The sequence below is a fragment of the Apostichopus japonicus genome, chromosome 18 (assembly GCF_037975245.1).
Source record: "Apostichopus japonicus isolate 1M-3 chromosome 18, ASM3797524v1, whole genome shotgun sequence".
Classification (NCBI taxonomy): Eukaryota; Metazoa; Echinodermata; class Holothuroidea; order Aspidochirotida; family Stichopodidae; genus Apostichopus; species Apostichopus japonicus.
Genome location: NC_092578.1, coordinates 3,592,174 through 3,619,255, shown reverse-complemented (window position 1 = coordinate 3,619,255; position 27,082 = coordinate 3,592,174). Strand labels below are relative to the sequence as shown.

Sequence of the window (27,082 nt, the reverse complement as noted above, 5' to 3'; positions counted from 1 at the left end):
GGAAATTTGAACGTTTATAACCTCATAAAGTTCACTCAAATTTTGTATGCAAAGTTCACAATCAATTTCATGCATTGTAATAATAGCAACAACAAATTTGATGCTTGTAATATGCACTCAAGGCTCGCATATTACAATCCTTTTTATTTAAAGGAATCCACCAGTTCTATGCTTTAGCCAAACATTCCCGGAGCAGAATTCCCAGGCACTGACATAAGAACTAAATGCAACCCTCTGTAATTATATCAAGTATAATATCCGCCATTTTAAATTCTAATTTCCGTTGTCATGGAGATTGGGTACCGTTGAAGGAGTTTCTGTTTACATTATCTTCAAACTTCAAAGTCTTTTACCTGAATATTAAAGAGGCATCTAGTTAGTTCAGAGATATTTCAAATAGGTTATTTATATAGCAATCTTTGGCCTTTTCTTGTCGATTTCAGCAATTTTTACCAAACTCGTATATTGCATATTATATTCCAAGGTGTTGGTGTCAAACTATAAAACCAACATCCCATGAATTTTTTTATTGAACAGAAAGTTTAAAAATTTCAGAATAAGCACATTATGTCACGCAGACACTATTCATTATAACAATGTTAAGAAAATGTCAAAATAAAAACAAAACGGCGACGAGTGGGGGAGGTGGGATGACCAAACTCATCTCAAAAAGTGAAGACTGTAACATACGTTGTGTTATATAACTATATTGACAGAGGAACAGTAATACTATCTCACCGAGACTTATTTGAAACTTTATGGCGGAGGTTTTGACTTCAAGATATCAAGTCCCGTGACACATTTCAAAGCAACTGACACAGCCTAAGTATCAAACTCGCATAGTAGGGTACGTTGCCTTTGGTCTTTACGAAAGCATGACGGGACCCAAACAGAAAATGAATGTCTGAAAAGAAATGCGTATAGGTATGCATGTCTTTTTTTTAGCAATTGCTATCAAAACATTCGAACATTTTAATTTCATTTTTTTAGTCCATCTGTTTAATTTGTCATATATGTGATGGATACAAACAATTGATGTTTCAATCAGGACACCAGCTTCAGTTTGTAGAGTGACACGAACCTTTCAAATCCCCATTCCTAGTTAAAGTCTTCGGTTGCATCTACCGGGGCCTTCATTTTAAAGGGTGAATATGTAGGGCTAAGGAAAGGGTTCGACCAGCTGCCATGGCACACACACACACTTTGAGCATATCCTCATATATATATATATATATATATATATATATATATATATATAGATAGATAGATAGATATATATATATATATATATATATATATATATATATATATATATATATATATATATATATATATATATATATATATATATTGAAGCAATATATAAAGAAGCAATTGACTTTTGGAATGTGTATAATACTGATCATATCTGCAGACTGGAGATTATTTAAAAATCAAACTGTTGCTAATGAGTCGGATTCAACCCGATCTCGTTATTGGATCATATTTCACTTGGTTATATTTATAGGCCATCAGCTGAAGGTCGAAATTCGCTTGTTTCGTTCCAGCAACTGCGGGTCTAAAATTTCTCTACAGCATTGAATACATAAATTAACTAAGATTAATGATCCAAAAGTTCTCCATGTACTTTCCTGCAGTTTTTTTGCAATTCCGCTCGAAAGATCGAACTATATTTTTATTGCGTATGTTAAGAAACCTGCCGTTTTACGTTCAAAAGTTGTGCGCCAGTGAGATATCTGTACCATGTGATATGAATTGTCCAATGAGCCATGAGTTCTGTGTGCAATCTTTGTAGAAAACAACAAACATGGCGGCTCCCACGGGCGCTAGTCAGTCTCCGACACACGGAAATCTACAGTGCTCAGTCCACATTGAATCTGTAAAATTTGAAGCAGTCAAGGCACTGACGAATAAACGATGGACTAAAGTTACTTCCTGCGCTAAAGATCGGCTTAATCTCAGCGGCGGAGACAGTGATATCGCCGTACTACTGATTACTCCATGGCCTACTACGATCAAGCGTGTGTTCAACAGCATAGTATGATGGGGTTCCATGATAAGTGTTACAGGCGGTTCATTGATAGCAAGCACATTGCTGCAAGAAAACGGACAGTACCAGAGGAGACAACTTATGATTTTAAACGAAGAATTGACGGAAAAGATCGAGGAAACCAAGCAGAAGCTCTGGTGTATTGCCGGTTCAATTTATTATATGTGGGAAAAGAAACAATACATTACTCGGCGTTGCAAACGGGTGCAGGACAAGCTGCAGCATGCAGAGACTTTCGATGGAGGTAAGCCTAAGCATACTACACGACTCTACTTGTACTTCTGTGGCATAGTTGAAGTGTTCAGAGAAGTTGCATAATGCAAGATCAGTAGCTCTTGAGGGATAGAATCCAAGTCAAAGGGCACAGTGTTGGACCTGAACATAATATAATTAGTGGCATGGTCATCTGATTTGTTTTGTTATAAGGTGGTAGGAACGGAAATTTGTTTCAAATTCTCCATCTGGGGCACTAGCCTAAGTGTTAAATACAGGCTTCATAGTTTTCTTACTGTGGCCCTTTATTTGAATGATAGAGATATTATATTAGTTAGAAAAATAAGTGTAACAAAGGTGCAATAAGGTTAGGTTTGCAAGGTCTTATGGTCAGCCTGTCTAGCTTTACCAAAATGAACAAGTATCTGTCTCCTTTATTATTAGTAACAGATATAATCTACCATTGTATAATTTAAACCATAACATTAAGAGATAATGTACTGTACTGTCAAAAAAAAGCCTGTTTTAATTCTTTTTTGCATGACACTGGTTTGCAAAATTTGAATGTGTCTTTGTTTGTCCATAGAAGATGAGCAGATCACATGGTATATAAATAAAATTGTCTTAGTTCTTATTTGTTGAAACTTACATTTTGATCAACAGAAAATGCAAAACAATTTGCTTTTTTTATTTCATTTTATTAAGGTATTGCTTCGACAAGCAGCAGAGCGGAAAAAAGATGAGCCCAGATTTTATGAATATTAGAGGAAAAGACCGTGTTGCCATTGAAGTGAGGTACCACTCTCTATGTTGAAGAAACTAGATACAATTCTTGACAAGGAAGACATACAGATCTTGAAAGGTAAAGTACTCTCTTCAATGTGTGGTTCATTGAGTGTTCAGGGGTGGATCTAGGACTTTTGGAATATGGGGGTCCTCCCCCAAGGAAAATTAAAAAATTCTCTAAACGCTTTGAGATGCAATATCAGGTTAATCTTTCCATTGAAATTATTAAAGAAATTTGCAACATATTTCTAGCTGAATTGTAATTATATTGGTACCCCATCATAAAATGTGAGACTCAAAAATATCCAATTTCATGGTACAAGGTGTTCTGTTCATCTCCTCCTCAGAGCAGAGTTTACCACCAACAAAAGATGCTCTGATCCAGCATGTTAAGCGCTGCACCAACCAGGCTGCTATTCACAGTAGGGCATTGCAGCAAAGGATTGATGCACTCTCACCAGAGGGACATGGATGGAAACTTGAAAATGATGACCTAATAATCACTTGGATGACGAAGCCACCTGACCCAGATGTTTTGCTTCAGTGTGTCAGCAGTAGCTGTAGAGTCGGCAAATGTCTTAAAGGAAGATGTTCCTGAATGAATGCACAACTACCGTGTACAGACCTATGTAAATATAGAAATTGCAGCAACTTCCAAGAAGATGTTGAGATTGTTGATGCAGGGGAAGATGATTTGGAGGATGAACTGTGATGGTGTTAAATCTTGATATCTTAGTCTGAAATTTTATTAAAGTTTGAAGTTTGTGAAGAGGGTTAACTTTTTCAAAGTCATGTTGTCATTATTTTGTTCCCCAGAGTTTAAAGGAACCAGAAAACATGATCTTATTCATATATTCATTTTAGCTATTAGTAGTTTTACATAGATTACCCTACCTACCAGACACCTTTGATAAATATCCACATTTTCTTCAAATCACACTTTTTTTGAGAGGGGATGGGAAGGGGGGAGGAGGGTGTTATGGGCATGCTTTACCTCTTGCATATTCACAACTACATTTACTGATGGAGATGACGCAAATACCGCGTCCTGAAACCAGTCAAAGGTTTTAACCATCGCCCCTGACCCTGTTCCAATATCACGGTTCTTTATTGTTTGCCGTAACATTTCGTTACCTGTTTTATTCATATTGTTAATATGTTCTGTGCATCTGTTCAAGTTTTGACTGAAGGATATTCAAGTCTTTAGTGACTTTTATTTCATCTAATTGTCTTCACCTCTACTACGGAATAGACTTTCCCTTTTCCATACCATATCTGACTTCCATGCAGTGAATTGAAGTGGATACTGTTAAGACTAGTACAACTGTCCTTGGATGAACTTTTAATCACTTATTAATTCCGCGCCGCGCCTTTTGATGAAGAACCTGTATCTTGAATCATCGCAAAGGCCCAGCTCTACTACACCATTGAGTGTATCGACCCAGTCTTAATAGATACATTATTTCTTTATATCTGGGGCTTAAGTTAACTGTCTTCGTTATTCACTTATTTGTACCATTCACCTTTATTATTCATATTATTTGTAGAATATAGAACTATTATTATTCAAAATACCATTCGAAACCTTGTCGATCTTTTCTTTTATGCGTTAACTCCCTTGACAACTCTTTTTGCAGGAATACGAATTATGAACATGTCGTTTCAGTAACAAGGAGAAAGTACCTAGTTTTGCAGAAGACTGTAGAAAGAGTACTAAGGTAACGGATATATACCGACTATAACTTTATTTCACATCTACGATATGCCATGACGTCTTAGTGTGCCAACTTATATATTGATTTATACAAAAGAAATAGCTCACTGGTCTTGGGGCATTGGTACATCTCATTGTAACTAGGGATTTAGCTACATGTAAAGTAGAGGGAGAGGGGGTCGCATTTGTAAAACAGTTTGGATGGGGAGTGTAACAATTATGGAGAGGAACTTTTCATTATATGTGTATATTTACGCATACATGCACAGACGAAATGTATTCATAACATAGGGGGAAAATCTAAAAATATTTGATTTATTACAAAGCATTATATCTGAGTTTATTAAAAGTGGTACATTTTTATAATTAAAACCCTTAAGTTATAATGTGCAAAAATTGTATTTCATATTTCAAAGTTGAAAATGTGATTTTTTACCATTTTGGCAAAAATGGAGGGGGGGGGGGCACAACTTGTAATGCCTGAAAACAACCCTCACTGACCCTTAGACCAGAATCCTCTTCCACCATTCTTGTAACCCTGACCCAACTATTATACAAAAAAAAAATATATCAGTCGTAATTTAACATATAAGAAAAGAGTGGTATGTATGCACCACTGTACCAAATCTAACGTTAGCACATGTGTTCCTAATACATAGCATCGTAGCACGTAATGTCTACATAACATACCCAATTTCAAGGGTTTCTTACAAAAATACTGCAGGAAATTTTTTGGAGAACTTTTGATATAATGTTTGTGATGCATTAAACTACCCAAAAATGCATTAAAAGTCTAGACCCGGTGTTGCTGGAACGAAACTGATTTTACAGCCACATTTTGAGCTTCAGCTGATGGCCTATTATAGGTCGGGGTCTCGAATCGATGAGTCTGGAAACAACCGTCCCCTGGAGCTTATAAGTAGGATAATGTCTCCTTATCTGCTGCAATTACAAGGTTGAGCAGAAACAATTCGTTACTTTATTGTCATGGAGGATCCATGAAGGGTATCGGGGTCCGTCCCCTTTTGAAATCTGTCATTAAATTGTTATAATTTTAAGTATTTTCAGCACTCTTTTACACTTTATAAATATTTTTATTTTGAATCATTTCTTCAGTATAAATATTTCGAAATATCCACCGTTACTTGCGTCCCTGGGTTTTCAAATAACCAGGCGCAGCATTATAGAATTACTACACTAGTGGCCATGTGACACTATACACAGTAGAGTATTCAAATGAATTCACTCTTTCAATAGAAGCCAATGTATAATTATTTTCTTCAAAATGGTAGAGACATCGACATCATCCCTGTTTCTTTACAAAACAAGAAAAGTCTATAAAACGTTCTTGTGTAGTTTTAAAGAATATTGCCAGGAGAGAAATATGTACACCGGTGCTGTGGCCGAGTGGAAAAAGGCGGTGGCATTTGAAGCAATGAGGCTGAGCAATCGGGAGGTTCCGAGTTCTATCCCTCTCCGGAGGTCATAGTAAGGTGGGGTTTTCATCCAAGAGCAGGCTATGGTTTTCCCATCTGAAATGACTTTCTAAGTTTAAAAGATTCCAAATTTGAGTTAAAATGTTGAATTGGAAGCCACCCGACGTGAAAGTTGTAATCCATAAGCCTTTGCGGGTTTCGTCAACAGGCGTCGTAAAAATAACTGCCTGACTTTGATTCTTTTTATCATTATTAATATCTTCATCAACATATTTAATGTATGAGTAAAAGAAGCATAAAGTGTAGAGTAAAAATGAAGTAGATTTTTTAAGTCCTCTTTGTATAGCTGTATATGACAACGACATCGAGTATTAAGCTCTGTAAATACGTAATTTTGTTCTCTACTCAGATTCCCTCCCCCAACCCCCGAAAAAAAAGCCGCTAGTATAAGTAGCCGGTAGTATACAAACTTCACCACGACGTGAGTACACGGTGCGGCACGTGATTATGGTAGAAACATAAGTACGAATACCAATTAATTAAGTATACGAAGTCTGGTTATCAGAGATAAATTCCACGTTAAAAAAAATAATCACTTACCATGCAAAATCAATTTATTAATCCGCGTTTTTTTTAATCACATTTGAGATAAGTATTGCAGTTATATATATGAGCTTTTGAATTAACCGTGTCACCCATGAAACATTCACTGCAGAAAAGATGGACACATGTTCACTTCTTGATTTGTTTCCGTTGTTCTATCTATTTATCTATGTCCCATAGCTTAAGGGCCGTTGGGGCGACATGATTACACGACACAAACTTTCCACAATTCACGATCGTCAGCTGTTCTTATGAACTGGTTGAAGTCCATCCTAGTCCAGGTTTTTATGTTGTCAATCCAGGTTTTAACCGGCCTGCCTCTCCTTCGTAACCCATCTGTTCATCCTTGTAATAAAGTGTTCGCCAGGCTGTCCTTCAACTTCTTCAACTTCTAATTACATGATCAAACCACTGAAGTGTCCTTCTTTCCATGCATTGTTACATTATTTTAAAGACAAAACCAAATGTTCGCTTGCTTCCATTCTGTTTGTATTATCCAGTTGATGATCTTTGTATCAAGCCTAAAGAACTGAATTTTCAAATCAATTGAACTCATCCATGTTTATTTCATTAGGTACTTTAAATATGCATTACAGGTCTTAAAGTTTTTCTGCTTCGTTTTACAGAAGTATAAGCCTAAAAAAAAGGAAAATATAGGACAGTTTATGACAAATCCCTAGATCCCCGGTATGACTCGAACCCGGTCCTTCCGTCCTATATACAGATCAGGGATAACTTTATTGCGTGCGATTGCTAAAATCTTCGAATGCATTTTTATTATCATTATTATGATATTTTTTTTTGCCTGTTAGGTAAGTGCTGCATATATTAGAGCTGTAATTTTTAGAGAAGATTAAGGTGTCTAAGGAAAAAATTAAAATCGGTGATATTAGGAATTAGTAATGGTTGGCAAATGAAACAAAATTCATTTTGTATAACAAGTGTTTTTCTTTATTCGATTTAAATTCTCAAATCAGAAGTAGTTAAAATAGCTTTATCCTAATGACCACATATGCAGTCATGCTAATGTGTAACTTTCTATGATATGGAAGCAAATATAGCAGTTCCGCGATGTAAATATAGCCTCGATCAGATTTATTCAGTTACAACTCGATGTACAATACGGTAGTTGGTGACCTATATTTATACACAGATGTAGCTAATAACCAGAATTTTGGGTATACACAATTATATGTAGATATCAAATGGCTCGGCCGGACAGAAGTAAAAACAAAGTTACATTTCGGGACAGCTTTAACGAAACTATTGACAAGAAGGGGGAGGGGCAGTTACACTGCCACTGAACGATTATACAGTTCTAATTTTTGTTGTTGAACATCTGGCATCAAACTCTTTGTAAAATGACATAGACAATAGGTTCTTCCTTAGTGACCAGATATTAAATTTAGCAACAACTAACTTTCCGTATATCTTATTAACGTGAAGGCAAGACTGCATTAAAAACCTAGATGTTTTCATATCTGGCAAGGATTTGTCATTGTGCTTTAAACCTTTCCTGAAGAAATCCCTTATTGCCTTGCTAATTCTTTTCCGATCGCACCTGTGAGCCATTAAAAAAAGCTGAAGACTGTCTATCAATACGGAATTATATTTAGGTTTGAAAGAGTCTGATAATTGTCTTCTCATCAACACCGACCCTGCCGAGTATATTTGGTCTTTGGATTCATTCACTCTTCGCGACTTCTTCCCTTTGCAAAGAAATTGTCCATATTTGCTTAGGTCAGTGTCGCCGCTTCCTGGCCTCCGTTACTAATTGCCTGTAACAAGAGGGGAGGGAATAGTCAGGGTTTGGAGAAAATGTATTATTACACATGCGCGCTCGCAACCACGCATACACACGCGCACACAGTTTCCTCGGCCTGACCGTCGTCTGCAGCAATATTGGGCAATGAAATTATGACGCAAGATTAATATGAGTGACACTACGTAGTTGTTTAGTGGTCGGTCCCAAGTCTTTGGATGAGACTGGTGATATGAGAGACTAAATACGAAATATCCAATCGATTTCTTTCCGTTTACGTTAGGTGAAGGATTTGAAGTTAGAAGCAATTCAAATACATTTAACAGGGTTCTGCCGCTGCCGGTCGGCGCCGGTCGGGCCCGACCAGCACGCTGAATTACCGACCGCCACAATCTGCCTGAGTGACTTTTCCGACCGGCACTTATTTTCGATAGGAACTCCAAAAAAAACAGCTCCATAGCCGGAGGGTCGAACGTACAGAAACAATCTGATTGAGACTAGGGGAAATCCAGTTCATAACTGTTCAAAATATCCAACACATCACAGTGTCATACTTGTACAACTTATTCACTTGACCGTATAGAGAAAAAAAAATGAAAATCAATTTTGTACCAATTGTGTACGGAAAGGTGGTAGGCTACACCTTTCAAATTTTACGAAAGATCGCGCAATTAAAGCACTTTCGAAAAATTCACGCCAAACTTGCATATCGTACTAAATGCAACTATTGTCATGTAAACAAGGCTCTAGTGCATCCATTTATGAATATACCATAAGACCACATCTGGTGTTAAGCGGGGGGAAAAGAAAGTATTTTCTAGCATTTCCAAAAATACCGAAAAATAATATCCTACCATAGTTAAGTGTATAGCACATAGCCTAACCACCTCGGCGGTTATAACGGATCTCACGTAACTACAAAATCACAACTAATTGTATTTTGCGGAGTTTACGTTTTCTACACGAACATGGAAACAATATTTAGCATTGAGTTAATCATGCCAAGTGGCCTAAAACATGTGATTACATCACAAAAGTTCCTGAGATGTCAGACACAGCACTCATTCAGAGGTTGTGTACAAGGCAAGCGTTGCAGGCAGTGTACACCAACTTCAGTCAACTCGCGAAGATCCTGCGGGACATCTCAACAAACACAGCTGACCCAGAGAGATTATTCTCTCAAATGAAGCCGATGTTGAATAAATGAGAGAGAATACATAATTCATTATGATTCGTCTTTATTTGGGAGTGGACTCTCACTCACTGTCCATCTAAAATTATCATCTCAGCCTGAATGATTTATTTAATAGGCACCACCGGCTGGTCTGTACTCTAGTGCTCCAGATATTTGTCCTAACTTTTTTCATTAATTATGAAAAATTCCAGACATGAGATCTCATTTCAAAGCTGTCTACATGTGGCTCAGAATACTCGGGAAGGGCCGTTTCAGGCCATCTGGGGGGTTTCCAAAACCCAAAATTTTCTTGTACGCTCCGCGCCAACCGATGGTGGCGCTCCGCTTAGATAGTCCTGCCGGCACTCAATCCACTCTGGGCAGAACCCTGATTTAAGGGTTTTTGAGAGAGTGTCTAGGAAGATTAACATGTTCGAAAACGGGCAATGTTGCAAAATCACCAGGATTGTTTTGAGATTATTAAAACGTAAGCGAAACAGAGAACCTGTTTCACCTACATAATTACCCTGCTTACAAAGAACACAGAAGAATATATAAGTGGCGTTACTAGATTCACAAGACAGTGAGAGAGAAGGGGTCTAAGGCCGTAGACGAAATTGGGAATTTTAACCATAGTGCCATGTGTAATATATATATATGGGCGCATAGTAAGCACCGAGGTTTTCCGCAACGGAAATTGCCTGCAGAGGTGGAAACGGGGTTGGGAAGTCTAAAGGAAGTAAGTAGACGTCTAAGGTTAGGGGGTTGACATTGGGGGGGGGGTACCTTTAACGATTCTACTACAGACTGATCGTCTTTCAATGAAGCAAAATCCTGTTTGATAGAGTTAAATAAACAGTTACAAACGCAATGCTTGTGTTAGGAGTTTTGGACCTTGGTAATTTAAAAATTCATCTCGGTTCAATTTGTCGGCCTTAGAAATACCCTGTCTAAGTGAAAGGGGGTAACCAACATTCAAGAAATAATCATTCAAATTAACAGGTTTACCTGAAGTTCATAGTCACGTGGGTCGGAGCAAATGCGTTTAAGTCTAAGGTATTGGCTGTAAATAATAGCATTCTTAAGACTGGTGAAAACTATTAAAGTGTAAATACATATGAATATCAATATCAATATATATATATATATATATATATATATATATATATATATATAAACCTACTACTAAACCAGATTTGCATAATAAACTTTCTTAAAGTCAAGCAATAATAAAACAGCGCCATAACTTCCCAGAGGATAGCAATCTTCCAGTACTTTCGTCCAGCGAATTTCCAGTGCTTTCCGCTCTTACCAATAAATAGAACAGCGCCATCTTATATTCGAGTTCATTTCGTTGTCAGTGTGGACACGTGGGACCATTAGTAATAGTACAACAAGTTCAGGGTAAAAGAACTTTCCGTTGATACTTTATTAAGAAAACCGTGCGTGTGTGTGTATCGAATGAATCATACTAGACCTGTTTTAAGATTCATTGATTTGTTCCCGATAAAACCAGATGCGGTTGAGTTTATTTTCCTGATGTTTTAATCCTGGTAATTTCTGACTATTGTCGTCTGTCTTACTCGAACGGGGTGATACGGTGAAACAATTCTGAACGTTTTGTCACAGTTTTAAGCCAGGAAACTTTATACAATCATTATCAAAACTGGAAAAGGATAACATTGGTATCAGCCACCCCCGCACCCCCCCCCCCCAGAAATGATGGCAACCGCATTATGAAGATCATTGACGTAAATGTCAGAAAAGCAAATGTCCTAAGACTGATGATCCCTGAGATACCCCGGTATAAACATTTAAAGTAATTAGAATAATGTACCATTTACACATATATACATTGGTTTATGTTGTGCAAATAACCCCAAAAATAAACCATGTACCGGCGTACAACGAATACCATAATGATGTCAATTCTGTGACGAAGTAAAGGATCGACGTTGTCAAAAGCTTTCTTGGGTCAAGATTAAACCTAACTGACCTAGCATATTTACTTAACATTACAGGTTCAAGCTTATAGAGTAATACAGTGTCTTACAATACATGGGTTGCTGTGTGACACCTTCTGAAACCACATTGAAAGTCATAGAAAAAAATATAAAACAAGACACTATTTTGATTGAGCAAACGCCCGAGCTTTTTGTTCCTTCAATAATGCTCTCCAGCATTTTATAAAAGCAAGTAATTAACAAAATAATCAATAGCCTGTAGTTTCCCAGGGAGGGTAGAGTCACCCTTTTGGAACAAAGGGATAATTTCAGCGATTTTCAGAACGTCAGGGTAAACTCCATGCACCGTGAGAAGCACACTGAACATATACATTAGGAGTGAGTTGCAAGCACATGCATAACTTGCAGACTATAGTAATAAGCTTAACAGGAATGACATTCATGCCTGGGGTTGTTACTAGATTTTAGAAATTCAGCAAGCTTAAGGAACTTCACTCTCAGAAACAGGTGGGAGAACAACTGTTTATGCGATACATACAAGAGTATGCCAAACACTGCCAAAGGCTATAGAAGGAAAATATAAGCTAAACGTCAATACAACGTATACTAACCTACCGGATAACACCATGAAGTTACTGTGGCATGTTCAAATTTGATGTTGTGCAGTATAGGCTATTCAGGTACTATTGATATCATTTCTAAATTTGCTTTTGTTTTTGTAGCTTAATTTATAGTTAACTTTGTTAATTATGCCCTTGCGGGGTTTCGTATATAAGTATATATACCCTTTCGCTGCATACCTGCTTATGTAATAAATCCATGTTATATGACGTTTTGTATAGTACAACAAATTTAATAAATTAAATCTCTTTGAGATCCCTGCCGAAATGTTTGCCCGGCGGATAAACATGATATTGCAAACGTCCTTCCGTTGTTTAATGTTATCTGGAATGGAGTCAATACACTGTATACAAGGATCATAACTGCCAAATGTCTTCAGAATTGTTAACATCATTATTTCCAAAAGTTGAAAAGTACAGAGAGATAGATCGATATTTATTCAGTCAATCATATAAAAATACAATGTTAATTGGTTGATAACAAGAGCTCAAACATTAAAAATTGTAAACAACATATAAGACGTAAAATAATATACATAGATATGAAAACGTTCCTATAAAATGTACAAAAATATTAAAATGTACTCACAATATAAAGATGAACAAAAATATAAAATGTACTTACAAAATATTAAAGCGTACAAAAATATATAAATGCCCTCATATCCAATACAGCACCAGTTAAAGCTATAGTGGAACCTCCAATTTACCAAGGTTTCTCAAAGAGGAGGGGCCAGATTCCTCCCTTATACCTCTCCCTTAGACGACATAAGGTCTTAGCTTAAAACTATCACCCCTCAGTACCAAAATGGTTGCCCCCCCCCCTGGACAGTATACCGACTCTGATTTGCGAAATCTGGACCTCAATATATATATAACCCACCCTCGAAGATAACCCGCTGATGTTCTGTCTGGTATCGTCCACCCCACCCTACCCCCATTGTAAATAACAGAGGGGACAATACAGCCATACATATAGTAAGAAAGGAATACTATTAGAATATTGCGATGTCCGTTGGGTGCAGGACTCTATAGGGACACTAAACGAGACTTTGCTGGGTCCTTCCCAAAACTATATGTAATATCGAAAGGGATTCAAATTCGAATTTTATGGGAACCTGAGATGATTTAGAAAGTTTTCAAGTTATGACGTCACATCGTCGCAATTTATTATTAAACCCGTGAACGAAAATTGGGGTTCGTAATTAAAGGTCCGTTTATTGACCATCGGAGATCAAATTAAGGGCTAAATCATATAGACGTCTGTAGTCTGTAGCCACAGATGTTATCGATCAGTTGATAGTTACGCATGGTAGCTGAACAAATATATACACGGCTTATACCAACTGTAATATTAAGGTTGAATTGTTCATCACTTCCGGTACAGGCCGGAAACGAAAAGGCTTTCCATGACCTCTTGTCTGTAATCATATTTTTACATTTCCCGTGACCATCATTCAGTCTTAAAGGTATTTTCCTGTTAAATTAATTTACGAAATGCATAAGCTTAAATAATGAAAATGTAGGGGAAATATAAAATATAAAAAAATATTTTATTTACAATTTGTTGTTTTCCTTACTTCTTTATTTTAATGGATTCATTTGTGTGCGATGCGTTGCTTTTGGTATTTTTTTTATGATCATATCTATTAAGTTTTTGATCGTTTTAACATTCGCCGAATTCAACAATGCCGAGTGGTTCATGAATTATTGATCGCCAAATTATATCATTGTTGCAGTTTACGAAAAACGTTAATTCATCATCTGAAGTGCTCTTGAGCAAATGAATGATGATTTTAGCTACTTTTAGAAGTGGATTTTTTCTACCGAATGAAGTAAAAGACTTCATTTTAATGTATTACGTACAGCGTGGAGAATAAATGTCACCCAATTGCAAATAAAAATGATTATAAAAATGGCATTAGACACTTCAGAATGGATTATAATAGGGAGATTAGTAGCCCAAATTAATGCTAATATCAGATAAATTTCACCTGTAAAATCTGATCTGGTTGTACACATTAAGTACACAACAACATTTTGTTTTGTTTTATATAGAACAATGGAAAAGAGTACAGTTGCCTATTGTTTGCACTCTGAAATCGGTGGTAATTGATCGGTTGAATAAAATTGGTATCTTTCTTCCATTAGTCTATATACACTGTCGATTAATTCTATTTAAAAAAACAAAAAGTTCCTTTAATTAGCGACGAAAAGGTTACGCTTGACCTGCATTTGTATGACCAGGTGCAGATAGGGTCACATGAGACGGAAGGGGTTTGCCCTTAAGATACTTATAGAGGGCAATTGCTTCCATCTGTATACGAAACCAAACTTACACATGACGGACTGTCGGATTAAAAAAAGATTTTTTGATTTTTTTATAATTTTTTTTTTGTATTATTGTCATCTTTAATGAGGGCAGTCCTGCTGAGTGCGAGTGCTATTTTAAATTAAAAGTGTAATAAATTATGGAATAAGTAGATTTCTTCAGAATTTTTTTGAGTCGGTAGAGCGAGGATCGAACGAAACCTTGTGGTGATTTTGTACTATCAAAATTATTCATTTTCCTTTTGTTATATTTGGATTGTGAGGACATATTTAATTATTTTGTCTATTGTATAAAGTTCTTTTATATCTTACATTCTCAAATATTTGAAATAAACCCCCCCCCCCTCCCACCGCACAGGAGGAAGGCAACGATCGCACATTGTTAAGAAGGAAATCAATATGATAGGGACATTTCACAATTGACCATTTATCATATAATCTCATTTTCATTAGGATACGTATACCAACCATAAGTAATACAGTTAACTTGAAAGGATGATCAACCTAACCTTTTTACTTCAGCCTAATTGTAGAGAACGGGAAAATTTACCCCAATATCGTAGGTAAATATGATCAATCCCATCAATCGCCATCAATCCCGCCCCCCCCCCTCATCCCTTCTAACACCCTCCGGGCTATTGCGAAAAAAAATCCAAAATAATCACCGGAATCGGTAATGTTCAAATTACTGTTTAACCACATTATAACTGATTTAATAATAGATGGTTTTGGTATATACATAAAAGCAATTCCCGTCCCTGCCGCCATTGCCGCTACGGATCTCTATTCAGGGAGTATAACCCTAGTAGTGCCCGAGGCACACAACTTACTGTCTGGACACTTTATACTCTGAATTAAAATTATGTTTTATGAACCAAGAAATTAATCACGAAATACAGTTCAATGATAGAGAATAATCGGCAGTACACAATATTTTATCATCAATCTTCTCAAGGTTAGTTTCTGCAAGATCGTCATACATGCGATACGGCCTTGAGAAAGGAATCCTTTTTAATAAATTATTACAAGAAACATTAGTTTATAATCTTTCCTCCCAAAAAATTTATCGGAAAGCAATTTAGGTATGCTATAGAATTAGTGCAATGTGTTCTTTGACAATCATTTTAGTGGAAACTTCTAAGCGGAAACTTATATATATATAAATATATATATAGATATATATATATCGGTATATATATATATATATATATATATCGGTATATATATATATATATATATCGGTATATATATATATATATATATATCAGTTTATATATATATATATATCAGTTTATATATATCAGTTTATATATATATATATATATAGATATATATATATATATAGTTATATATATATATATATATATATATATATATATATATATATATATATATATATATATATGAATATTCATAGGCCTTTTCAAGTTCTTTCTTTGGAAACGGAATTTGTGCTTTATGTTAACTGAAGACGATAAAAATTGAACGTTTAAAACAAGTTTTGAAAAATAAAAAGGGCACTTCAAGGAGTATTTTGCGAGGTTATGAGGATATCGTTGATTTAATTTACACTATTCAACTGTTTCGATTCATTTGTAAAAATGATTTGCAAATATAATAATATAATATCCTACCCCCTCCCTCCCGAACCTGACACCTTGCTTTCGCGTATTTTGAATATATGCTGAAAGGAACCCTTTAAGCACAATCTTTGATTTCCTGATAATTATGTTGTTGACCTTAAAATACACTGCTATCAATGGAGGTTGTATTTCTGTACCACTTCTTTTTTTTTGAGAAATGACCCGTAAACATCCGAGACTCCGAGTCAATTAAAGTGCCTGGAATACTATATTGTCTATAACACCCCAATTAGTTAGGTCACTTCCTCAGGTGCAGCTCAATATAGGAAAAGATAAAAACTTTTATGAGCTGAAATAAACTTGTTTACAATGTATTATGAACTTGTCATATATATAATACTTGGTTGTATTTTATGACTTTCTTGATCGCCTTCGAGTTACGGGTTATCGTCCCTTGTAAACGGCGTATGCTTGTACTAATGGTAAAAAGTACAACGCGTGCATGTACTACTAGTAAACTACTATAGGTTTCTATACCTATTTATGTATTTTTATTTATAGATATTCAACCCCATAGTATCAGTCACACAGGCAGTTTCATCTCTTTTTTATCTGATTTTTTTATTTCTCTTTTTGCTCTCTCTTTTTCTTGTCGTCACGGCTGTTTCCTTTCTAGAGCGCGCAGATTGACTATTTTCGCGTTCCATGATAATATTGCTGGTAGAGTCATTTGCAAATATCGCAAGTACCATTACACACAAAGAGGTCACCTTGATACCAAGCGTATATATAGGAGAAGATTAAATTCTTTTAAAAAAATGCATCAAGGATTCTTTGACGGTATAGGTAAACACGGAATTTCCTGTAAGAGGTCCGACACTTTGTTCATAGTTCACTGATTTTAATTGAGGTGTTCAGATGGTTAGTACATTACCACAGTGCACTTTCAGCTACGCGTGCGCAATGTATACGCCATATAGTTTTTCTCTCTATAACATGTGATGAATTACTGTATTGTAGCATTGACTTGTTCAAACACACGGCTATAAACCTACAACAAGGGTATGTAGAGTACACGCATTTATCTTTTCTTGAACAGAATGGTAGGCTATCTTCTATTCTTCATCTCTTTTTTTCTATTTTAGGTTTTGAATGTTTTGTCTGGGCTGCAACGTATATATACGTTCAACGTGGTGTACCTGTAGTACTGTTCCGCCTCTTACCAAACTCTTTATGGCATTCGTAAGTTTATTTTTTTTATTTTTTTTTTATGTATTTACTCTTTTATTTGTTGAATAGCACTACCATATCATTTAAATAACAAAGTTGACACAATTGATATCTTTATTTAGCTAAACTTTACCTACCATGCACACTGTAAGTCTATGATCTACCTGTAGAACAGAATACGTTCACATTAAAATATATTGTTTTAATATTTCCGTTATCGATATTATTATTGTTCATTTGATCTGTATATTTTTGCTTAACGTAATATCTGTCGCCTGCAAACGTGTCTAATTATAAGGTAATTAGACCTGCTTCCCAATTTCAAGACGATTTCCGTTCTTATTCTATGCGGACCAACAGTCTGGCATTACACGGACACTTGACCTACCAACTCCAATCGACGATTAAAAGTACAAGTCGATAATTTATACGACAAGTACAATTAATATAATGTAACTTGATACAAATATGTAGTTTATTATATACAATACATATGTAAATATGCCAACATTTAAATGTATACCGCATATATAGTTTATATAGATAAATATATATATATATATATATATAGATATATATATATATATATATATATATATTTAGTATTACACATGTAGTGTTTTACGCAGTGGGATACATATAATATTATATATAGAAAATATATAACATTATACATAAAACACTACATGAGAGATGGTTTGATTTGAAATAGCATTAATTAGGATTGCAAGTGATTATTCAAAGATATGCTTTTAAGTCTTCAACAACGGAAAACTGACTGGAAGTCATATACAAATTTGTAAAGCAAGAAAATCATATTAATAATGATAACAATTAAAGGTGGAGTGTAGTTTTCATGAGAGTGACCATAATTCGATTTCTAGCATATTTGGGGCAAAACCGATGATCCTTTACTATTTCGTACTTCACGTGACCAATCATTTAACATATCAGACAGCACGAACTTGTTTACTAAACAACCGCGCAGTAGAAAGTTTGATTCATAAATTCCAATCTCTACTACACAAAGGGCAACAAATATAACTGGAAGAAAATTATCCAATCTCTGCAGAAAAGATTACTATCATTATTTGTAGTCAATATTATGCAAGATAAGGTCATAACAACAATTAATAACAGCGTTAGTCCTGTTATCAACTTATAGATGACCAACTATAATTGTCTATATCTGAATAGAGCGCTATAAGTTTCATCTGGTAAAATAGAGATAAGAGGAATTCAATTTGGTTTCAGAGTTTCAGCTGGACGGAAATTGATTCATTCGTTGATTAGTTTGGGGCAGACCAATAAGACTAAATCACAAGAAAGTGAATCACTTACTTGTTTATTGTGTATAACTTACTCCAAACTAGATTATAAAATAACAAGTTATTATATATATACTATAGCCAAACACTGCAGGCAAGTACGTGCATGGTTAAAGTAGGATATTATGTACAGTGAATGGAATAATGGTTTGGAGTCTGCGAAAACGTTTATTTCAAAAAGATATTTTGTAAGTAAATTCTTACAGGAAATATCAAGGATATGCAAGATATTGTTTTAACAGACAAATTTGATCCGGGCCAGGTGCAGGTATAACCTTGTGGTTGACATCAACTTAGAAATGGCACGCAACTACTTTCCCGATGTACTGTAAATATTGGCCCATAGATGTAAAGAAATTACATCGGTTCTCAGCCTATTTTCAATATACATATATATGTATATGTATATATATATATATATATATATATATATATATATATATATATATATATATATATATATATATATATATATATATATATATATATATTTATTTATTTATTCCTTTAAGAACCGATGAATAAACAAGGAACCGTATACAAAAGACAGATGATTGTATAGGTAGTTCTAGAGTCCAACGATGTAATTTATTTCCAGAGTATTTCGAAACCACCTGGTTCCTTTCTCAACTGTATAAAGTGAAGAAATGAACCTGAAGTAATAGCTCTTGAACATTCCAATCATATACGCTTACAGCATTTATTATATAGACAAGTAAACGCGCGTAAATACGCGCAAACACATCACGCACAGTCACATGTTAATACCGTGTAAACAAGTGTGGCCAACTGTCATCCAGTAGCCGGGTTCGCTCTCCTCTGAATGAATCGTATTGGAAATCCTCTTTAACTGTTACTAATTAAGTGTTAAAGGTAGTCAGTATAGGCCCCAAATTATAGCACCCTTCAATTTCTAGAAGTTTTCAACAACAAATAATTCCTGGAGGTATTTACTCTCCAAATTGTTCTCAGACATTTGTAAGGAACACACAACATGACAAAATGTCCCAGTGAGGAAAATTTCCTCGAAGGTTATAATAAAAACAGTTTAAGAATTTTGACTAAAGGTGACCATATTTGAATATCTAGCATATTTGGGGCCAATGCAGCATACCATTAAAACACTAATATATATACCACCGTTATCATCACAAGCCCGGTTCTTCTTTTGTGTTTGGTATTTGCGTTTATTCTACCCTATCCATTGTCAATGAATCACATAAAAAGATAATGTAGTTTCATGTAGTTGGTTAGTTTGGCTTGCAAAGATTTTCGTTTCCAAATAATGACATAAATTTAATGTATGCATTTCACGCTAATGACAGAAAAGTGTTTGGGCGACCAAATGTTCAGAACTGCATAGAATCATTGATTAATTTATTTAGTAATCAACTTTATCAAACATGATGAAGTTTTGGTTTGGCAAAATTGTCGACCTAACGCGAAGTTCTCCTGCGTGCTCCGGAATTTGAACGGTCTTGGGGGGGGGGGGGGGGTGGTGGTGGGGTGAGAGTCTGAGTGCTGGGGGGGGGTACTTCTGAGAGAAAACTTCCCATTGTGAAAGAACAGTTTCATGTAAACAAAGGTCAATAAACAAATAACTAGGCCGGAGAAGGCCTCTGTTAACCTCTCCCGCTGATTATATAGCCTATATGATCCGGTTATATACTAAACCGTTGTTAATCAAAGGAACGTTGAAAGGTTTTGTATAACCCTGTACGGTGTAATTTAACATCGTTTACAACTTCCTGCTACAACATATAGGTATATAGCCGGAAAACGTTACGTCACGACAATAATTGGAGATCTACCATCACACGTTGAAGGTTTTATCTATCGTTATAAATGAATGGTGGTCATACTGCAGCAGGGATAATTGAACAATATGAACGAGTATAGGGCGATGGGTTGCGGGTTGTCCAAAGAGATGTTTCTCTCACCCCTTTTTTCCTTCAAGTAGTAACATTATATATTCTCCGACCACAAAATGTACACAATGCTTCAAAATAAATTTGTGACGAGTAGCGAAAGAAATTACCAGCTTCGTGAATTTGCTGTTTTCGACTTCGTGGATTAGACTGATCGTAGTTTAATTCTCGCTAATCAACAAAAACAAAGACGCAAAAACGGATTTGGTGACAGTCCGGAACAGGAAGGAATATTGGATAACATTCTGCAGTGAAGTAATCCTAATTCCCTAGGCTCCAACGAGGCTTCCATGTTCTTTACTAACACAATAGATAACCTTATGAAAGGATATATAATTGACCTTATGACTTCATTTGCTACATTCCGCTTCATATGTCCTCACGTGATCTCAATCCGGGACACATACATAGTATAGTGTGTACGTGGGGAGTAACAACATGAGCACGGATAGGGTACGTACGTATACAGCCCCTTTGATATTGATGAGGTTTAGGTATGAAAGATGTCAGTATACGAATCAAATGCTATAATTTCTGCATTCCCATAGTGCGAAAATCGCTCTATATGGTTACAGTGAATGAGTCTTGCTTCATGCCGTTTTATATATTACCGGTACCAAAGCATCTCAATGGTGGCATATGAAACAGGCATTAAACGGTACCGTTTATAGGCATATATGAATATTCAATGAAAGAGTACTTGCTTCAAGCCGTTTTATACATTACCAAAGCATCTCAGATATGGCTTATGTATACAGGCATTATACCGTATATAGGGCTATACCTGTATATGAAAACGAAAAGAAATACTTGTCTCAAGTCGTTTTATACATTACCAAAACATATCAGATATGACCTATCATAACATGTATTATATTACTAAATGACCGTATATAGGCCTACCTGTAACAATAAAAACAATTCATTTGCGGTCTGAATGTTGTATGACACAACGGACATTACCATGCTGATAACATTATAAACCACACTGTTCCTGGGTTTTTCATTTCGTAAATTAGTGTGACACTGACGGTTATGAAACGCCTGACATTGTTGTGTTTACAGGGAATTCACATTACATTGTCGTAGTATGAGTCATGTCATACCAAGATCATTGCTTCGTCAGTCTACTGCATGTATTTCTCAAGTTTTGCCGGAAAGACTGTCAATAGTCCCACCAAAAGATGCATTCAACTTTATTCGTACCGCAAGTAGGGCTATAATAGTGGCGTGTTAGCATGAATTAGCTTCTACGTATCTTATTAATACAGGTCTATGCTTGTGTTTCGAATACACCTAAAATCAACGAATAGTAAACAGTAATGCTACCGTACATTAGCATCCTTAAAATTGAATCAAAAACTGAAAGGAAGTTTAATCCAACACATGATTAAAGATTCTTTGTTCATTAAAAAAAATAAGAATAATAATAATAAGGCAAAGATTCTTTGTTCATTAAAAAAAAATAATAATAATAATAAGGCATTAATATAGCGCTATAACTAAAACGATATTCTATGGCGCTTTACAAGGACAAAAATTAAATATACAAATGAACACAAACAGCAACAAGACAGAAAAGAGAAAAAAAAAATACCTTACATAGCTAAAGATATTCATCTAACTGTCCAAGCTGGATACGTTTAAGTATAAATGTTACAAATTAATGTAGAATCTACAACTTTTTCCAAACTTTCTTCTTAAAAGAACAACATGAAATTGATAGATACCCTGGATCAAATTATGCAAAAGGTCAGCTTCAGGTCAGTTAAGGTTAACAAGTTAGTTATACATGGCTGCCACGAGAAGAAGTCCTCCGTTGTTATCTGTACGAAAACACAATATTAATGTGGTTTGGTGTAATTTTGTGGTTTATAATGCAATATCCGTTCCACAGTTTACACCTATCACGTACACGTTTTGACACAATTGGTCCTGACCCAGTTATACTATACGGACATTGTCATCCCTTATATTGACACCGTTTTTGTTGTTTTCAAATAAAATATCATAAATAAGTTTCTGATAAGAGGTACTACCTACCCCGTGGATCTATAACTGTATAATTTCCTTGCAGTGGAGTTTCGCTTCCGTGACCTTTTGACCTGTTGATGTACAATCAACATCAGATACGTGTCCAAGGAATTAAGTCGCTTATTGAAACTCGCAGAAAGAAAGTTTGTGTGCCCTGCATTTTCCAACAACTTAGCGTATTTTCTGGGAAAGGACCGTGTATAACAAGAGATACTAAAAACATGGAGAGGAAACAGAAGATAAATGCCGTTGAGCGTATAGGCCAAATATTATCCTGTAAGTTTGATTAGACACGGAACCATTCTTGTCGGCATTAGCTTGGATTAAAGTTTGTTTTTGTCTTTACATTACATCGCACACAGCACTGATCAGTGTTTCAAACTGTTATTACCAGACTTTGTAGGTTTGTAGTTCAAGTACAACATTGTGAGTACAAGTAGATCCCCTTGGTATGATATATGAGTACAAGTAGAATGCCCCTTGGTATGAGTATGAGTACAAGTAGAGTTCCCCTTGGTATGATATATGAGTACAAGTAGAATGCCCCTTGGTATGAGTATGAGTACAAGTAGAGTTCCCCTTGGTATGAGTATGAGTACAAGTAGAATGCCCCTTGGTATGAGTATGAGAACAAGAAGAATTCCCCTCGGTATGAGTACGAGTACAAGTAGAATGCCCCTTGGTATGAGTATGAGTACAAGTAGAATGCCCCTTGGTATGAGTATGAGTACAAGTAGAGTTCCCCTTGGTATGAGTATGAGTACAAGTAGAATGCCCCTTGGTATGAGTATGAGTACAAGAAGAATTCCCTTTGGTATGAGTACGAGTACAAGTAGAATGCCCCTTGGTATGAGTATGAGTACAAGAAGAATTCCCCTTGGTATGAGTACAAGAAGAATTCCCCTTGGTATGAGTACGAGTACAAGTAGAATGCCCCTTGGTATGAATATGAGTACAAGAAGAAATCCCCTTGGTATGAGTACAAGAAGAATTCCCCTTGGTATGAGTACGAGTACAAGAAGAATCCCCCTTGGTATGAGTATGAGTACAAGTAGAATGCCCCTTGGTATGAGTATGAGTACAAGAAGAATTCCCCTTGGTATGAGTACGAGTACAAGTAGAATGCCCCTTGGTATGAGTATGAGTACAAGAAGAATGCCCCTTGGTATGAGTATGAGTACAAGTAGAATGCCCCTTGGTATGAGTACAAGTATAATTCCCCCGAGCAGCACCGTCGCAGCCTGACCATGGCCGTACCACCTTCCCCTTCTGCTTCGTGCAGTCTACAATTTACCCGTCCCATCTGTGTCACCATCATGTATACATAAACATACAATTGATTTTGCCCCTACTTAAATTGTTTGGGGCCTCCTCCAACCCCGAATTCGTGCAAGGCATGGGCTTGATGCAACGCCCTAAACGCGAGTATCCAAGTACTTAATATTATCCTAGTAGCCTATCTATGTTACATATAGGTTTCAAGTTCCTCGGTGAGCACGTCGAGTACAAGAACAACCCTATGGGGTGGTGTGGGGCACATCAAGTGCAAATACAACCCTATGGGGTGTGGTGGGTGGGTGTGGAGTACGAGTACAGGTCACGATATGCTACAAAATTCGAATACAGATTCACACTACCAGTCTGTTATCGATTGTAGTCATTCTTGTTTAAACAAACAATAAATTGAAAGGAACTATATAAGTGAAATTATGAAATTTTGAAAGTCATAATCAACAAAATATATGACCTAGGCTATACAAGGAAACATGGCTATTTGTAGAGACAAATAATGAAACACCACTTATAATGAGATTTTTTTTTATTGTTATAGCAAACCAGAATGAACAAAGGATTTTTAATTCCTGTTCGTCTCTATTGTTCTGATGTTAGTGTTTTGTTTTATTTCAACTATAGTTGAAAACAGTTTTTGTAAACGTATATTTATTTTTATTCGAATGAATTACATTGTTTCAGTTGACCTTTCGTTTTTTGTTTTTTTTTCATCTTGATATGAAATTAGTCGATAAGGGTTCGTCATTCAAATTTCAAGTCGCTTCTTCACCAGATGGAGTAAATAATATTATACAATTGTTGTATACTTCACATGGTTCTTTCTGTTTTGTTTTTAAAGTTCAGTATACATCAGATCTATGTTTTCGATTTGTTTTATTTCATTGGTTTATACGGCCTAGCAGCATAATATATTCAGTTGCAATTACTATGCGCATATATTAATTACATCAAGGTATATACGTTTGCGCGATAACAAACAATATCACTTTGTGTAACAATGGTATGTTCGTTAGCGCGCATGTCTGTTGACCTCATCGATTTCCGATTTCGAATATTGTGAACCGCAAAGGAAAATGCCACATGATAAATGATTCACATATTATAAAACCACTCTCTGGAGACGCGTGGGATTCGCGAGTATCTCCCTGTAAGACATAAAACCATGCACACATCACATTTACCTTATGTGAAGGAAATCCTTTCATAAAGTAGTGACCCCCCTCCTTCGTTCGCCACACCCCTCCCCTCAAACAAAACCTAAATTTCATGTTTAATTTCGGTTTATTTTTCTCCACATCACCTCAGTGAGGTATAAGAGACATTTACACTTTACAGTTTAATAAGAATCCAGAGATTAACAAAATGACAAATAACATATAACTTAAAGGTAGTCAATACAGGCCCCAAATTATAGCACGCTATAAGTGCTAGAAGTTTTCAAAAAGTGCTTTCCTGGAGGTCTTTACTCTCGAAATTTGTTCTCAGACATTTTCAAGGAACATTCAAGATGACAGAATGTCCCAGTGAGGAAAATTCCCTCCAAGGTTGTAATAAAACCAATTTAAGAATTATGACCAAAGCTATGACCATATTTATAATATCTAGCATATTTGGGGCCAAAACAGCATACCTTTAAGAGCAATGGTTTGTGATGTCTTTAATTTTAGACTTGTTAAAGTCTTTGACCCGGTATATCCGAAGAAGACCACAATCCTGGTACCTCCAAAAGAATAAAGAGAAAAGTAAAGAGGATAGTACTGATGGTTGGGTTTAAGTTTCTTGTTAAGGTTCATGAAACCATCGGTCGTAACCTATGACGCAATGCAAAGAACTGTTTATATGAAACTTTATCCGTTCAAAATGGTAGAACAGATGAAAATAGACCAACTTTTCATTTCCGCACGAAATACTACACTTCTCATACGGGTATACCAGGCTACATCTATGCGAGTTTTCTTTTGTCACTGGGAACGAAAACAAAAATTGTCAAGGCAAATAGGCCAAGGAAATGACCTTAAGATTGAGCTCGGACATTATATACACACAACAACACACACAAACACACAAACAACGCTATCCAATTAATAGTTATTTAACCAAAACTATATGGATAGTGCCATATTTTCTACTTGAGTATCAAACGCCTTGGATCTGTAATTTATTGACTCGTAAGGAATTCGTATACCATGTAAATGTTTTGTTACAGTTAAACTTGAGCCGGTTCAGTGCCCAGGTACAATGTGACCAGAGAGAAACTTGAAAGAAAAAGAAGATAAAGGTTAACCCCGAAGACTAATGTCAGTGGCGAAGCTAGGTTTTCACCCCCCCCCACCCCACCCCCCATGCAAGAGTGAAAGCTGGGGCCATTCATCCTTACTTCATCTAAAGTACACTTGACACAAATGACGTTAATTTAAAAACAAAGCAAACAATGCTCTGTCTGACTCTGCTACTTGACTGGCAGTTGTGATACGTTGAGTCAAAATGTCGGAACCAACTCTTTGGGGGGGGGGGGGGGGGAGCGAACACTGGGAGCCAGTTTCAACGAACTGCTTGAAGCGCCTATTGCTACGCACTTTGACCAATATGCATAAGACGGACACCAATTGGTCCGAAGTTATGATGAAACTGTAACAGAAAAGTAAACTATAATATAAAAGTACAAGATGATAAGTTAAGATGTAAAGTGTAAAGAATCCATTTGTAAATATATAGGACAATTTTGCAGTGGTACGATCGGGATGGGATAAAGTGGGGTTATAGTTAGGTGGGTGGGATGGGGTTTGGGTAAGTAAGAGTAAGGATTGAGTAAGCAGTTCAGTAAAAAGTTGGCTATTTCGGTTTTTGCAATACTAGTAAATAATATGCGTGACTAAACGTTCACGATATTATAGTCATTGCCCATTGTCTATATATATGAACGCCAAAAGCATCATATGCAATCATTTATATCTCTGACTTCTTTCGATTACATTCTTGTAGGCCTATATAGTTTCTCCATTAGTATCGTTGAAATTTCTATGTTCATGATCC

The 27,082-nt window shown here is 35.9% G+C and overlaps 2 protein-coding genes and 1 long non-coding RNA gene across 5 annotated transcripts in view; 2 read left to right on the top strand and 1 right to left on the bottom strand.

Annotated features, from left to right (window-relative positions):
• The first annotated feature begins 1,895 nt into the window (after window positions 1-1,895).
• On the top strand, window positions 1,896-4,625 carry LOC139958363 (uncharacterized). 2 transcript variants are annotated; one of them, XR_011789767.1, is made up of 3 exons: window positions 1,896-2,294; window positions 2,969-3,125; window positions 3,397-4,625. It is a non-coding gene; the product is annotated as an uncharacterized lncRNA (long non-coding RNA). The 2 variants fall into 2 exon arrangements; XR_011789766.1 differs by having other exon boundaries at window positions 2,969-4,625.
• A 7,606-nt stretch (window positions 4,626-12,231) lies between these two features.
• The window catches only part of LOC139958592 (neuropeptides B/W receptor type 1-like), a 30,183-nt gene continuing 15,332 nt past the window's right edge, over window positions 12,232-27,082 (top strand). The window contains exons 1-2 of one of the 2 annotated variants that reach the window (XM_071955752.1): window positions 12,232-12,382; window positions 17,382-17,478. The gene's annotated coding sequence lies outside the window, so the exon portion shown is untranslated. Of the gene's footprint in view, window positions 12,383-17,241; window positions 17,299-17,381; window positions 17,479-27,082 lie in introns of those variants that run through there. The other variant, XM_071955753.1, reaches the window with a different exon arrangement.
• LOC139958330 (uncharacterized) lies at window positions 21,446-24,198 on the bottom strand. Its single transcript, XM_071955318.1, has 2 exons — window positions 22,453-24,198; window positions 21,446-21,506 (listed from the first exon to the last, which is right to left on the bottom strand). The coding sequence occupies exon 1, from the start codon at window positions 24,072-24,074 to the stop codon at window positions 23,169-23,171; it is 906 nt and encodes a 301-aa protein (XP_071811419.1). The 5' UTR covers window positions 24,075-24,198; the 3' UTR covers window positions 21,446-21,506; window positions 22,453-23,168.

What these genes read in the sequence shown, in the direction of transcription:
- LOC139958330 (XM_071955318.1), bottom strand. Translation starts at nt 24,074, where the DNA reads ATGATGGTGACACAGATGGGACGGGTAAATTGTAGACTGCACGAAGCA.